The sequence below is a fragment of the Leptodactylus fuscus genome, chromosome 8 (assembly GCF_031893055.1).
Source record: "Leptodactylus fuscus isolate aLepFus1 chromosome 8, aLepFus1.hap2, whole genome shotgun sequence".
Lineage (NCBI taxonomy): Eukaryota > Metazoa > Chordata > Amphibia > Anura > Leptodactylidae > Leptodactylus > Leptodactylus fuscus.
This window is the reverse complement of record NC_134272.1, coordinates 73,096,797-73,113,312: the sequence shown is the minus strand read 5'-3', so window position 1 is coordinate 73,113,312 and position 16,516 is coordinate 73,096,797. Positions and strand designations below refer to the sequence as shown.

Genomic DNA, 16,516 nt, shown 5'->3' with positions numbered 1-16,516 from the left:
AACCACTGAGGCAATCTACATACTAAAATTAGGTGTGGAATAGCATTTCTATAAGCTATGCAAGGATGTGATTAGTTAAAAACGAGTTTTCCCAATGATAGAGCCCCTTTAAGGCTAAAGCCCCACGTTGCGGTAACACAGATTTTTTTGTTGCATTTTTTGCTGCAATTTTTGTGCCAAAGTCAGAAGTGAATTCAAAAGGAATGGAAAATATAAAGGAAGCTATGAGAAATTTCTCCTTTGTTAAATCCAATCCTGACATTGACTCAAAAAAACGCAACAAAATCTGCAACAACAAAAAAAAAACGCTACATTTCCGCAACGCGGGGTCTTAGCCTAACATGTTAACAGCACTATGGCACAAAGTGAAGAAAGTCAAGTTACATTTTGCTCCATCTGTACATGAATGTATTGCTCTTATATGGTATATAACGTATGTTTTAGCCTTGTGTATAGGTTGAGGACAATTCACTACTATCCACTTTCGAGGCTGACGTTTACATATTTCGGTACGACATATGAACGTGACCTTGTTGTAGTCGCCATTTTTCAATTACAGCACATAAATAAGTGAGAAAGCATATAAAGTCTAAGATATTGTAACGTTAATCGAGTTTTCCGGTAATGATGGTAATTATGATACCTAATTGCCTTTATCCGCTGTTATAAGCTGCTTTCCCGTGTTACTTATGTCAGGTGTGCCGAGCACATTAGTAAATACAGATGAAGTGCCGTAAATTAGAGACGGGTTCATTAGGCTGTTACTAAGGGAACTTCGTGAAAAAGTCAGATCCATTCTGTAAGGATCCCAATGACTAATTCCATGTCACTAGAAATCATCAGGGCTGCACGCTACATTAGTGAACTATGAGAATATCCACGTGAAACGTAACAACTCTATAAACCACCGATACGACTTCGGTCAGAGGTTGAGCTTCACATTAAGATTCATGTTTGTGCAATGAGATGAAGGAATTTGCTCAGGAATTAGGGATCATTGATTCATTACATGGAAATGAATGCGTTGCGGTAATACATGTGAACGTGAGCAGCGGTAAAATTTCTAGTGTTTGGCTTGTACAAGAGATCATGCATACACTTATTACAGATCTCTGTATCCATAATACAGCACAGTAGACTTCTATGGGCCCATGTTTACCTCTATGCCATCGTCTACAGAGACCCATAATACTAAATGGTACCATTACAAAATAAATTTGTCCCACAAAAATTAAGCCCTCTTATAGCTCTATGAAGAGAAGATTAAGGCTGGAGCCCTATGGGCCAGAAATGTCACAATTTGCGCGTGGTGGAAAGACCATGAGAAAAATCGCAGCATTTTACAGTAACTGCAAAATGGATGGGATACTTACGAATCACATACCCACTTTGTGGAAAAAGCGCAGATCGGACACGGTGTGGTTTCCAAAAATGCCACAATGCGTTCCTGCTGCGGTTTTTGCTTCAGCAGTTTATAGCTGCGTATTGTGCCATGGGGCCTTAGCCTAAAAAAGTTTTGATGTTCAGAAGACAGAGAAGAAACAAAGAAAATCAAAGGGGTGGGAAGGGGTTAAAGTGGATACCAGTATTATAATTGGCAAAGGGTAGTGGGGGCTCTGCTAAAGATTTACAGCAACATTCAGGCCAAGAGGCTTCAGGGTACATACATCACCATCTTACTTACCAACTTTCCAGAAGGCTCCCAAAACACTGGGTGATCTCCTGGACTACCAGGAGAGCTGGAAAATCTCGTGGGCCTGGTGGACCTGGTGAACTACCAGGAGAGCTGGAAAATCTCATGGGCCTGGTGGACTACCAGGAGAGCTGGCAAATCTCGTGGGCCTGGTGGACCTGATGGACTACCAGGAGAGCTGGAAAATCTCGTGGGCCTGGTGGAATGCTCCTGTATCAGGTGGGCAAGCAGTATCTATGACTTAGACACTTTGTGTGCCGAGTAGGTCTACTTATTCCTTGACATGAAAAAGGGGATGTGGTGATTCGAAAACAGGATGTGGATGCCCATAAGGGCGCATCACAGTCAAAAAAAAATTTTGTCTCACTTTCTCGCCTTCATGTTGTCCAAAAATCCCATGCCAAATGTTGGCATGAAGACAGCCTGATACAGCTCTTGACTGTCGAACCCATGATGTAGCCGCAGGCCACATGTGAGACCACCGCTTCTTTCAAACTCCACCTCATTTTTGATGCATCTTTTTTTTTTTTATAGAGGTGCTTAAGATTTCTTCTATTTATATTTTACTGCTTTCCTTACACTCCATTGTTGATGAGTGGCAATTTTCGTGCCCGGTTACAGATTGTCTTTGAAGTCTGCGCCAGGAGTCTTGACATACATTACAGTCTTGTTAGGAGATTGCCATGGTCACTGCTCTTGTTAAATCCTCTTGTTTACTTCCCCCTAAGACTTTCTTCCCGCGTTTCAGAGATTATCTTGGTTTACTTCCTTGTCTTTTCTGATGAAATATAGATTGATTCGCAGTCTTGATGCATCTCCTGGGTCACTCAGGGCTTTCCTGGGTCATTAATATCTACAATAACTTTTTAAGTTGAAGTCAAAATGTTCTCATTCGCTTTGTCCAAACAGAACTACGGGAACAGAACAGCTCAATTCTAAGGACTTTGCAGAGTCCGGAGAAGTAAAAACACATTATTTTACCTGCAATGTCCTTGAGGCTTTAGAATAAGGAGGGTCCTCTGAAGTTCTGGGAGAGAAGGCATCTGTTGGCTAGCAGTCATTCTAGATGATACATGGGCACTTCTTTTGGCCATGATGGTTCTGCCTATATAGGCTTGGCTTCTTCTGAAAATTTTCATGGTGTTCCATTTTCCCAGAGCCGTTGCTAAAGATGTTGACAATTAATCGTGTACAGAGCTATCACAGAGCTTGTATGGGGCACATGGAGCCGCAACAAAATCATGGGGCGCACTCTTCTTATGACTCTATTTACTTTACAACTTGGGAACTCTAGATTCGGTACACTGGATTCCCATATGCTCCACTTACTCTATGGACCTTTACCATGGCAGTCGTCTATAGCTTTTAGCTCTTGTATTTCCACAGCAGCCAAGAACACTGTGTTTCCGAAACGCATGAACTTAGCCTTTAAGGGATTCTACCATTAAAGCAACTTTTTTTTCTAATTACCACGTCTGAATAGCGTTAAGAAAGGCTATTCGTCTCCTACCTTTAGATGTGGTCTCTGTCGCGCTGTTCCTTAGAAATACCGGTACTTACCGGTATGCTAATGAGGTCTCGGCAGCAATGGTGGCGTCCTTCTTCTTCATCTGCCTCCTCCCCTTGTCTGTCGTCTTCTTTCTTCGTCATGTCTGATGCCTGCGCAGTTGGTGGCCATATTTCCAAGGCTGCAATTGTGCGCATGCGCAGTATACTCCTCACGTCTTCGCCGAACAGAGTGTACTGTGCATGCTCAGTAAGATCCGTACAGCCCTCCGACGATTGAACTCATCCACACGTCGGAGGGCTGTACAGACCTTACTGAGCATGCGCAGTACACTCTGTTCAGCGAAGATGTGAGGAGCAGACTGTGCAAGCGCGCAATTGCAGCCTTGAAAATATGGCCGCCGGCATGCGCAGTCAGCTCTAACAGGGTCTCGCTGCCGAATGCGCAGGCGTCAGACATGACGAAGAAAGAAGACGACAGACAAGGGGAGGAGGCAGATGAAGAAGAAGGATGCCCTCATTGCTGCCGAGACCTCATTAGCATACCGGTAAGTACCAGTATTTCTAAGGAACGGCGAGACCACATCTAAAGGTAGGAAACGAATAGCCTTTCTTCAGGCTATTCCGACGTGGTAATTAGAAAAAAAGTTGCTTTAATGGTAGAATCCCTTTAAGACTGAGGCCTCACATTGCGAAAATGCTGATATTTTTTTTTCTCGTTGCAGATTTTGCTGTGGTTTTTTTTAAGCCAAAGCCAAGAGTGGCTTCAACAGGAATGGGAAATATCTAGCAAGCTCTTATACTTCTCCCTTCACTCACTTAAATCCAGACCTGGTTTTGGCTCAAAAAATCCACATCAAAATTTGCAACAAAAATATCAGCTTTTCCGTAACATGCATGAGAGGGGGATAAGTCAGAGTCCTCACTGGGTGGGAAGATGGGTCTGTTGAGTGGAAAATCCAAGCCTTGCTGGAACAATAACAGTTTCCTTTTATTTTCCTGACTCTATAAAACCGGTGCTGGGCTAAGACCCCATGTTGTGGAAACCCAACATTTTTTGTTGCAGATTTTGCTGCATTTTTTGAACCTAAGCCGGGAGTGGATTGAGCAGAAGGCTTTGCTTTGGCTCAAAAACTGCAAGCAAAACCTGCAACGAAAAAAAGCTGCGTTTTTGCAACAGGGGGCCTCAGCCTTAATGATATTTTAGCCCTTAGGGTGCATGCACACTGAGTAACGCCGGGCGTGTATGAGAGCCGTACACGTCGGCATTACAGCAGACTGCCGAACACTTCCCATTCACTTCAATGGGAGCGCTCGTAACAGCGGCGTTTACGAGCGCTCCCATTGAAGTGAATGGGAAGTGTTCGGCAGTCTGCTGTAACGCCGGCGTGTACGGCTCTCATACACGCCCGGTGTTACGTAGTGTGCATGCACCCTTAGGGGCTACAGGATGGGATATTTTATGTCCATTGAATCGATTATTTCTACTTGTGTTCCTTTATTTTTGTAACCTTGACAATTCGAAGAAAAAAATAAAATACAATAAAGACACCTATTCTCCATATGGTGCAGGATGAAGTCAGTCTGGCCATAGGCACAACCATTGACATGAATGGAAGCCATGTAATACATGGGTGGCGGAATGATCTACCCTTTGTCATAAAGGCTATTGTGTTAAATGACAAGTTGAGCTCCGCTGCATCTGTACTTCCTCGCCTACGCCATTTTAATTTTATGCAATCATGTGATGTTGTCTTTAATGGTCCTTACATTAGGAGCGACGATTGCCAGTGTTGTAATTTTCCTTGTCAACTATATTTCCCAAGCAATTATCTACCAAACTAGAATTTACGCGGAGGTTCTTCACTTGTCTTAGACAGTAGGTTTTATACTTAACCTTTCACTAGACCTTTCAGCAGATGGAAATGAAAATTACATTGCCTCATAATTAGTTAGACACCTGCTGTAAACGACTCTATAACCCAACTTAATTTAGCCTCTTATTAGAGGTTTTTCACACCTGCAGTTTTGATGCAGTTTTTTGATGTAGCATTGGAAGCCAAGGTCAGGAGGGGATCAGAAAGGGAAGGGAAGACTCTAACTTTTTTGACAACTTAGTCTTATTTAATAGAGCATGTGATTCTGGAGCAAAATGTAATATACTTTATTTAAAAAGGTTGCTGTTTTCTGCCTGGAAAACTCCTCTACAATTCCTGCCACTAGGTGTCTCCCTTCTGGTCAGTTTGCTGTTCACTCACCATTATTGGGGACGTTATTTAGAAACCAGCAGAATCTAAATAGGAACACAGAGAGTGGAAAGGGGAAGGGCATGTCTGTCTTCCCATGTTTATACACAGTTTTCTTTGCTTGTAAACTGCACAGAGAGGAGTCTTCAACTTGTCACGGGTTATATTACGTGTAAGGAGAGTCTACCTACTCCTATATACTTCTGATTAGCTGCTTGTGTTATTGCTCATGTGATGTTAATCACAGACAGCAAGCAGTTTTATTTATTGTGTTCATATTTCTCTTTTTTTCTATGTCAGAGAACTTTTTAGCTGTATCATAACCTGGATTTGCAGTCCAGTGTTCATGGATCTCCTATATTCTGTCCAATTGGGCTTTTCATAGCTATTTTCCTGACATGGGAAGAAACCAGTGGTAGTAAGGGATGGAAAGGGGGGGGGGGGCAAACTGCTTTGCTTTGTGCATGCCTTTTGCATCAAGTTAAATGCAAAATGAGCTGTAGCCATAATAGAGATATTAGTAGCAGAGAAACTAATAGGAATCCATGTGTGAAGACTTATACAGTCATAGCAGAGACCGCTCAGCAAGACCCTGCACATATTTCAACTTTTAAATTTTGCTTAAAACGTCACATGTAATAGCTAAATCCACTCCTGGTTTTGCCTCAAAACAACAACAATAAATTCAGCTTTTCTGCATTTATAATACAATACATGCACAGTTTATAGTACAATACATGTGGATGGGATTTTTCAAATATCCACAATGAAATAGGTGTCTGATGTACGCTCAGCACGTGCAACTTGTTCCTCAGCATGTTGCAACTTTGTTTTTTTACCGTGGATTTCACCATTTGAAATATACAAATTTTGCTTTGTTGGAGAATCACAACAAAACTGTAGCAGCAATAACCTGCCATGTCTGGATTTGGGCTGGTTTCATAGTACTGACTCTTGGACATGAGATTTGGTCTGCTGTGCATCGGAATTACTGACGTGTACACTATGCCAGGAGACTGACTTTTAGTATGATAGTTATCTATGATGTACAGAGTCCATGTCGTTCTGCTATAAAGCGTCCCTTACTGTAATCATTATGGGATGGTATTATACAGTCTAGCCATGGACCAGATTTGTCACAGTGGTTAACGTTGTCACCTGCTGGTTGGCTTACTGTGCAAAAGTTTGCACCAAAATTAGGGTGCAATTGTAGGCCTCCAAGCCCGACCCTTCCTGCTGTCCATAACTTTTTCTCTTCCAAGCCACGTCTTGTGAAGCTTGTAATGGAAAATGACTTAGTTGCAGCGTTTGTTATAAAAAATATTCCAGTTTTGAAACATTTTACACCACATTCTAGGTGTAAACACGTTGCTAAATGTGCCCCTATACTTTATATATAGCAATGCCCTTTAAATATGCTAAAGCTTCTCCTGCTTGCATGAATATTTTGGCAGTAACGGCAGAGGGATGTTGCAGAGAGCTGGAAACTTAATGGAAACGGTTGTCAAAAATGTATTCAACACATTCTACATTATTATAAATCAGAACTGATAAGATTTGCTGCATAAATAGTTGAGAATTCAGATAGTGAGCTATTACCAGGGGAAAAGTATTAGCGAGGCATTTGCTTTGCATATCTGAGAATCAGTCATACACGTGGAGGGCGAACAAGGAGCTATAGCCACAGGCTGTACAGTCTGAGGTATAAATATTTCAGGCGGTGACAGGTAGTGCTGGCTGAATGCCAGGGGGTGGCGTAAATGTGCATTCTGTGACACACATATAGTATTGCCAGGGCTCTATTAGTAATGTTAAAGCGTACCTCCGAATATAAAACAACTTCTCATAAAGAAGTGCAGGTGGATATAAGAAACTTCACTTAGACTGTTTGTTTATATAGAGTCCAACTCCATATTCATCTCACACAGAACTCTATAGAGAGGGGAGGGGAGGAGGAGGATGGTAATTCATTTATTGCCTCATTTTGTACAGTGATAGAGACTTATCTGGGAGATGCAACAGTGTCAGGAGAGTTCATTGACTCACAATGTAGCAGAGTTTAGAGCTTTCAACAACCTCTCCATAGACTTCTATGTAAAAAGTAACTCAATTTAGGTTTAGAAGGAAATCTATTCTTTGTATAAATGCAGCAAAAAATTACACAACATCTGACTCCCTTTCTTAGTACTGTCTGTAAAACACAGCGAAACAAGAGTTATAAATGCTGCCTTAACTTAACCTTACACCACAAATCTAGGCCGGTCTCTTGGCGAGTAGATTGCATTTCTGATGTGCATGACACTGTAACCTTTTATACATTAATAATTCTGGCATATATTGCTCCAATGCACAAATGGATCAAGACCGGCAGACAAAGCTCTAATATCAATAAATCAGCTACGTATTTTTTACTCGACTGAGGATGTCTCTGAGTTGGGGGCTCAGTTTATCAAGGAACGCAGTCAGACTGCCAAGTGTATTCTGTGATGCATTTATATCTATGGGGCTTCCGGATCCATTCCGTTTCGATAACATGGAGCAGAGTAGGTCCTGCTCTATAATTATCTTTGTTATTGGAGGGGTGTGGATCCGAAAGTTCCATAGATGTGAATACATTACAGAATGCACTCGGATAAAACTTGGATGTCACTCACTGGATTCCATGATAAACTTGGCCCCCAACTCAGATGCACACTCGGTCATCTCGGACATGTACATGGGCCCTTAAAGGGGTATTCCCAGCTCAAGGATCTTATCTATATTGGTAACTTATGTAAATTGAAGACTTTTCATAAATATATTGCTTTAGAAATGCTGCTTTGTTTGCCTGCTATGTGAACGTATTCCTCCCATTGTATACACAGCATTACCATAACGCCACACCTGTGTAATAGGACAAGTGATGTTACTCACTGCTGTGCCTGTACAGCCTTCATATCAATTTTTACATGCCTAGGTTTTTTGCATATCCATTATAGATATTGCAGGGGAATGTATCACTCCCTCTACACCAGATATTGTGGTGCACATTTGGTACATGGTGCTTTCGTTTACCAAACATACACCATAACCTCTGATTGTGTAAATGTGGGGAGGGATTTTGACGGGACAGACTCAGTAATAATAATAATAACAATAATAATTTTTATTTATATAGTGCCAACATATTCCGCAGCGCTGTACAATTTGTATGGTTCAAATACAGACAGAAAGATACATTACAAAGAAAGTCATTTCACACAATGGGACTGAGGGCCCTGCTCGCAAGAGCTTACAATCTATGAGGTAGAGGGGGTGACACAAGAGGTAGCAGGGGCGGCATTGCTTATGCAGAGGTCAGACACTTTTGTAATAGAGGTGACTGTCATTGCATAAACATAAGACTTTATGAGCCGTCACCAGTCGTGTCCTGTAACATGTGGCTGGAGCTTGGACCTATAAAGTTATCCTGAGATGACATCATATCATGTGGGGTAATGTGGGACCGGGGACAGAGGAAGGTTAAGGGTTTACGTTAGAAATTGTGATAGGCTTGTCTGAAAAGATGCGTCTTTAGTTTGCGTTTGAAACTGTAGAAATTGGGAGTTAATCTGATTGTCCGGGGTAGAGCATTCCAGAGAATCGGTGCAACTTGGGAGAAGTCTTGTATACGAGCGTGGGAGGTTCTGATAATAGAGGATGTAAGTGTTAGGTCATTGAGTGAACGGTATAACCCAGTATAACCCATGCCAGAAATTTAACTGGCACAGCTTTCCATTCTGGCACAGGGACGCGGACTCATCATAAATCACTTTCCCTAAACAAGTCGGGCCGTTTGTAAAGACTGCCGGCGGTTTCCCTATGGGTATAGTGGAAGCAGAAAGTCCACTGTAGACTTTCTGTGAAGAGTGCTACGGGAAAAAAATGCAATGCGTCGCTGCTACGTTTTTTCCCGCAGAACTTTTTTGCTGTGTCCCGCTATGTGGGGCATTAGGGCTAGTTCACACGGGGACAAAGAGGCGGATTTTGACGGCGGATTTCGCCTCAAAATCCGCCTCATTACAATAGTGGTCTATGTAGACTGCTAGCTTTTTTTTTTCTGCTAGCAGTTTCTCACCGCGAGCAGAAAAAAGAAGCGACATGACCTTTCTTCAGGCGTTTTTTTGAAGCAGTTTTTACAAAAAAACCTCTCCAAAAAGCACGGCAAGGTCCAAAAAACGCTTCCTAATTAGGAAGTGTTTTTTTCCAGGACCAAAATACGCCACATGTAATTTACGCGTGAACTAGCCCTTAGCTTTAATGTGACATTTTCTCTATGAGCGTTTTGCATAGTGAATGGGATTACTACATACCGTAGACTTTCCGCTCTGCGCTCCGCTCTGCATTTGTAGGGTTATGACACTTTCAGTGAAGCTTAGCTTCAGATACTCCTAAACGATTTTCCAGAACAATACCCAGACTAACAGCTGCAGGAACAAAGCAATTTAAGAAGAGCCTTTCAAACAAGGCGCAGAGCACATAGGAAACGACAATGCATAATGATGACTTTTCCTGCAAATGCAAGTTACGCCGGTCACTTCCCAAAGGACGGAGCTAACAAGGGTTTATCTGGGAGAAAAGAGAACAGTCGCGCTATAGTGCACCCAGGTCATCGTGGTGACGCTTCAATTGTTTTATTCTTTCTGATGGAAACAATAAGATGCCAGCAGAGCTGAGATTGTCATTTGGCAACTGAATAAGGTCATTTTGACGTTAGGATCAGAATCAGGTGTACGGCTGATCCTTTAGTGAAAAGAGTTGCCCGGATCTCACCTGGGTGACAATGACTTCACCTGCAGTCAGTGCCATAGAGAATGAATGGAGCAGTAAAGTGCATGCTTGGCCCACGACGTCCCTTTATTCTGTGGGTACCCAGCAACCAGACCCCCACCGATCAGCATGTTCGATAGGAGCCAAACACTTCAGTGACCTAGACCTGAAATTCTAAGGATCTTTAATTACCTAGTTAATTGTGGAAGGGCTTCCAAGTTTGGAGATGTTTGCAGGCATTTGGTTTGTCCCAAAACACTGAGGTTATCCCAGAAGGATTAGCTGTACTGAGCTTTGGATAGACAGATGTGATTAAAGGGGCTATTCACTTTCTAATATCGATGGTCTATCCTTATGATCGGCCACTAACTTTAGATCTGCAAGGATCTGACCCCTGGAGATCAGCTATTTGCACAATTTACTTGACTATTGGTGGGTTTAGGTACTGCAGCGTTGTTCCATAGATTTCGATGGTACAGTACTAGGGCTGAGCGATCGTGTTCGGAAAAGATCGGATTCTGATCGGTGATCAAGAAAATTTAACGATTGCGATCGGAATTCCGAACACGATCTTTTTAGGTGGGATCGAGATCGGTGATTATTTCCCACAATGCTTTGCTACTGGCCAAGCATTGTGGGAAAAGCTAACAATGTTACCCTTCACACTGAGTATATGTTCTGCTCATTCTGAGCGGAGTGTATACTCAGTGTGAAGGCTCTGATGTGGTTCCATAGCAATGAATGGAAGCAGCCGGCACGCAGCCTTAACCCCCTGCGCGCCGGCTGCGTCCATTTATTCTAATGGGAGACTAGCTATCATCTCTAGTAGCTACTTACCTGCAGAGATGGCTGGTCCGGAGCCCGGTGTTCTCATTCTTCTTCGCCTCGCTGTCCCCGCCTACCAGGTTAGTGTTAAAGAGCTAGGAGGAAGGCAGGGCTTGTGGCTTAGGAGAGTGTGGGTAGGTACTGGGAGGGTAGTAGTGACATCTCCCCTCCCAGTACCAGCCCACACTCTCCTAACCTAGGAGGTAGGGGGCAGTGAGGTGAAGAAGAACGAGAACACCGGGCACCAGCCATCTCTGCAGGTAAGTGAACACCAGGGGGGACTAAGTAGCGATTAAAAAAAAATCCTCTGGCTGCTTAGTAATTAAAACAAATCACTATACAGCGTGGATTCTAACAATTAAAGCGTTCAATTGTTAGATTCCATGCTGTATAGTGAATAGGATTGTTTTTAAAATCCGATCTCCGATTAGTAAAAAATCCCATTGACTTGCATTGGGATCGAGATCGGGTTCGAATGAAAAATGATCAGAAATCGGATATCAAAATCGAACCTGAAAAGTCAAGATCGGCTCAACCCTACACAGTACCTAAACTCGCTGCTGTCAGACCCCTCAGATCTAAAATTGTTGGCCTATGTATAATATTTCCTAATGTCAGGCAATCCGTTTTAATATTACAAAGGTACAAAACCCCTTTAACAATTGGCAGTACACAATGTTATTCTCTATTCACTTACCTGAAATGTATTTCTGACACATGTAATAAATGACTCTCTTCTTTCCTTCTTACTTCTAGACTCCTTGGCTCTGGAACACAAGACAATGTTGGTACAACTATCCTTACCAGGTACTTACAACTATTCTGTATATCAAATGTGAAATAAATAAGCGAGTGAGCTGCTCGCAATAGGACGGATTAAAATAATTTCTTTATATGCGTTAAAAAGACTCAGTTATAAAATATTTGTGCAACCAATATGGAATGACAATTGGTTCTATAAACCATGTAGGGGGATGCAGTGCCCTTGGTTTGCCAGCACTATATCAGCAGCCAAAAATCTTTCTCATATCATGGTAGAAGATGAACCAATAAAAAAGAAATCCTATAGTGTCGTCTGCCGGGTAGGTATAATAAAATTGCCCCTAGCAGCTAAAGGATAGGGAGACTAGTACATAGGTCAGGAGACAGACCGGGAGCTCTAACAGCGAGCATGAATCCACCACACATGCTGAACTCTTATAAATAGCCTTCCTGCTCCATAGTCTTCTATCACTCCTGCCTAAACAACTGTAAGTAAGATATCTGCCTGAGGCGTCGCAATGGGGAGCCCATGTACCCCCGCGTACGCAAATCTATATCTGGGCTGGTGGGAGAGGGAGGTGGTCTTTGGTGAAGAGATGGAAACATGGGCGTCATCTATTTTAATTTGGGTCAAGTATATTGACAACGTGTTCCTGATCTATGGGGCACAGTGGACCAATTCAACAGCTTTGTAGCGGCTCTTAACCAAAATCCCTTGGGCCTATTCTTTACCTCAGAGATTAGAGAGGAATCTTTGACCTTTCTTGATTTAAAAATCTCTAAATCAGCCTTGGGTAGACTTAGCACCACCATTTTTCGTAAAGAGACCGCTACAAGTTGTTTGCTGGAATGGAATAGCTGGCATCCGGCATCGTTGCAACGTGGGATTCCTAAGGGACAATTTCTGCGTCTTCGCAGAAATTGTACCCATCTTATGGACTATGAGCTGGCGGCTAGGGACTTAAGAGAGAGATTTCAAAGGAGAGGCTAGCCGGACAGGGTCCTCTAAAAGTCTCATCAGGAGGCCTTGGATAGGGAAAGAAGCTCTGAGTCTTGAATAACACCTGGAGTATCCTCAAATCCGACCCCGATATAGGCTCACTTATTGGGGATCGCCCCCTAGTTACTTACAGGAGAGGCCAAAATTTTAGGGACAAACTGGTTAGGAGCCATTTGCCGTCAGTCTCAAATGAAACTTTATGACCTATATCTTTATGACATATGTGACTATTCACATGTGGCATTTTTTGCAACATCTATACTTAGGGCGAATTCACACGGAGTTTACGGGCGCGCATTCTAGCAGGTATACCCGTGTCAGAATGTGAGCGCTCAAAACAGATCCCATTCATTTCAATGTATCGTTACAGGCGTCATTTTGCGCCCCCATAGCCAATCCCTGCTTAGTCATCCCCTGAAAACCATGAGGAATTGGTACAGAAAAAATATTGGACATTGAAGAACTTTGTATTATACAAACAATCACATTTATTTGCTATAACTCGACACTTTCAAGATTCTAGAAGTTGTTCTCATTTACAGAAGTTCTTTGTGATAAGATTCCTTTAAAGTCTGACTACTGATTTATTAATAGACCAGACATCCACTAGTTTCATTTTCCCATTTTTTTGCCCTCCATGGTTGATATAAAATGCAGGGGTTAGCGGTGGCAAAGTCCGCCTATGGGATTAGTGTTTGCACAGCGATATAACTCAGTATAACTCAGTATGCTTCTAAAAATCACATTGCAAAACTCAATGTTTGACAAGAATACGAAGAGACAACATGAAGGATTTTTTTTTAAACCCTGGAGGATCACATCTGTTACTCCATGTTACATGTACACACAGAAACTGCTGATCTTTGCAGAGGCAATTCCTTATAATCTAGATCCAGCTGTTACTTCCTACATCACTATTCACCCTTTGCCTTGCAATATGGAACTTACAGAATTGGATTTGTCTTTGGAAAAGTTACAAAAATGAAATGGCTGTCTAAAATACAACCAACACTCACACTGCTCCAGTGTCCTCACCAGTCTCGCATTGATGACATCATCATACACATCCATGTGCCAATCACTGGTCTCATGCCGTGTGACGTTTATAATCATGTAATATATGAAAAAACATTGTTCTCCTTAAAAACTGAATGCAAGATATAGTTGCTTATGCTTGAAACTGGTATAATGTTATATGATAAGATGGCGTCTGTATCCAGGATGGGTGCAAGAAAAACAAATGCTTGGCTTGCTGCCAGAAGACAGCTCCCCAAGGTCACCACGCAGGACCGGGAGTAGCTGGCTATATATGGAACTGATTAAACTTTTTCTGTTTGTTTGACGTTGGGTTCACACTAGCATTCAGTTCTCCATTCTCAGCTTTCCATCTTCTGCATGCATGGTGGTGAGCGTTTTATGCTCTCCGCCGCGAAACCATTGTTTTAAAACCGGACACAGAGTACTGCATGTCCAACTCTGTGTCCGATTTAAAAAAAATGGTTTTGTGGCGGAGAGCATAAAACGTTCACCGACGCTCACCGCCGGACATCTTTCAAACCCATTCAAATGAATGGGTATGAAAGAGTCCTGCAGGTTTCCGTCTCCTGCCTCTGTTTTGTGCAGGAAACGGAAACCTGCAGAACGGAGACCGGGCGCAGATGTGAACGAGCCCTGAGATGTATCATACCAATCAGGAATTAATATGAAACCTTACATTGTTGTTATATCATTTCCTTTCTCTGCTACTATTTAACCCCCGTGGTCTCAATAAAAAGGGCATCAGCGCATATTCTTTTACTGAGAGAAGAACGAATACCAACACAGAGTGGTGTGACTTCTTTACCGCCTGGCACTCAGCCTAATTAGTTAGGACGACTACATGTAACCGGGATTACTGGTCATTTAGTCACAAAACAAGACTCTGACCTTATCAGGCGCACATACTAGCGTCACCTGTGTTTGATTGTAACGGTCACATCTATGTACAGAATATCATCATTGCAGCAAAGTAAATAAAGACTGGTGTGGACCACTGGGCCGTGGACGTGAAGTGAAATCTAGATTTCCAACTTTCCAACTGGGTGTCACATGGCAGCATTAAACTCAATATCAGTGAATGTGGGCTATGCACATGATTAAACACACAGACCCCATTATAGTTTATGGGGTCTGTTTGCTTACATTGCTCACCGCTTTTAATGCGTTTAGTATCCCATTCAGGGGGTTCCCAAGTGGACTCCCCGAACAGAATACCGAACAAAAATGTGAACCAGTCCGGAGTCCTTAAAGGGTTAAAAATGTCCACTTGTAAAAAACATAGATGGTGGGACATTTTACACCAGCGTCAATAGTAATATTTCATGGTTTACGGTGACTTCTTCTCGGTCTCATTGCCCATTTCCATTGATTTCTCTTGTTATCATCTCATTGGTTTCTTGTAAAATATCAGATCTGTTTTCTTGGCTTATTCTTGAGTATTATAAAGATTGCCAGGTGAAAAAAAATCCAATTTATGATAAATATTTCATGTGACCACATCATACCCCATCCAAGTGGCTGGACAATATATTGTGTGATGAGTGTCACAGTGGGGGTCGCCTTCCTGTAGAGACGGAGTTGCCTTTGTCTTGGATGGGCTATTTATCTGCTGCATAAAGAAAATATGAGATCTTAGCAGGACGCCGCCACTTCCTCCTGCTCTATATTTTCTCATGATTTAGTCTGTCTCTGTGATAAATGTGACACTTGGGTACATGAATATTTTTCTGGTGGCTGGAAATAGAAAAAGAAATCCCAGTGTCATTTATAAGGCTCATTTGTAATGACAACTTGCTTGAAACCATAGGCCCGAGAAAGCAAATCTCACAACACTCAGATTACCGAGACTCACAGGTGCAAAAGGGAAATCTGGAGAATATCTGCCGTATTGACTTATCTATAGGGAACCTACATAAATATTCTAGGACAGTGCAGAATATGTGGTCTTATTATATCATGATTGCCAGCAGGGGCAATTGTTGTAAATGTCGGGAGGGATGGATGGATGGATAGATAGATAGCTAGATAGATAGATAGATAGATAGATAGATAGATAGATAGATAGATAGATAGATAGGAATCTAATCCTCCCCGTGTGATACTGTGTGCTGAGATGCGTATCTAATTCTCTGACTTGTAGTAATGTGTGCAGAGGCATGTATCTAATCCTCCAAAGTGTGGTACTGTGTGCATACACACATATCTAATCCTCCCCTGTGTGATATTGTGTGAAGAGGCGCGTATCTAATCCTACGGCATGTGGTACTGTGTGCAGATGCGCGTATCTAATCCTCCCCGTGTGGTACTGTGTGCTGAGATGTGTATCTAATTCTCTGGCTTGTGGTACTGTGTGCAGAGGCAATGTATCTAAACCTCCAAAGTGTGGTACTGTGTGCAGACACACGTATCTAATCCTCCCCTGTGTGGTATTGTGTGAAGAGGCGCGTATCTAATCCTACGGCGTGTGGTACGTGCATATCTAATCCTACAGCATGTGGTACTGTGTGCAGAGGTGCATATCTTATGCTCTGGTGTGTGGAACTGTGTGCAGATGCATGTATCCAATCCTTTGGCATCTGGTACTGTGTTCAGATGCATGTATCCAATCCCCCGGAGTGTGGCACTGTGTGCAGATGCGTGTATCTAATCCTTCGGCAC

At 42.4% G+C, this 16,516-nt stretch overlaps 1 protein-coding gene across 1 annotated transcript in view; it reads left to right on the top strand.

Annotated features, from left to right (window-relative positions):
* The window catches only part of CERS6 (ceramide synthase 6), a 146,756-nt gene that overhangs the window by 77,846 nt on the left and 52,394 nt on the right, over positions 1-16,516 (top strand). Inside the window, exon 5 of the mRNA XM_075284229.1 lies at positions 11,815-11,865. Coding sequence (XP_075140330.1) covers positions 11,815-11,865 — 51 coding nt within the window. The remainder of the gene's footprint in view (positions 1-11,814; positions 11,866-16,516) is intronic.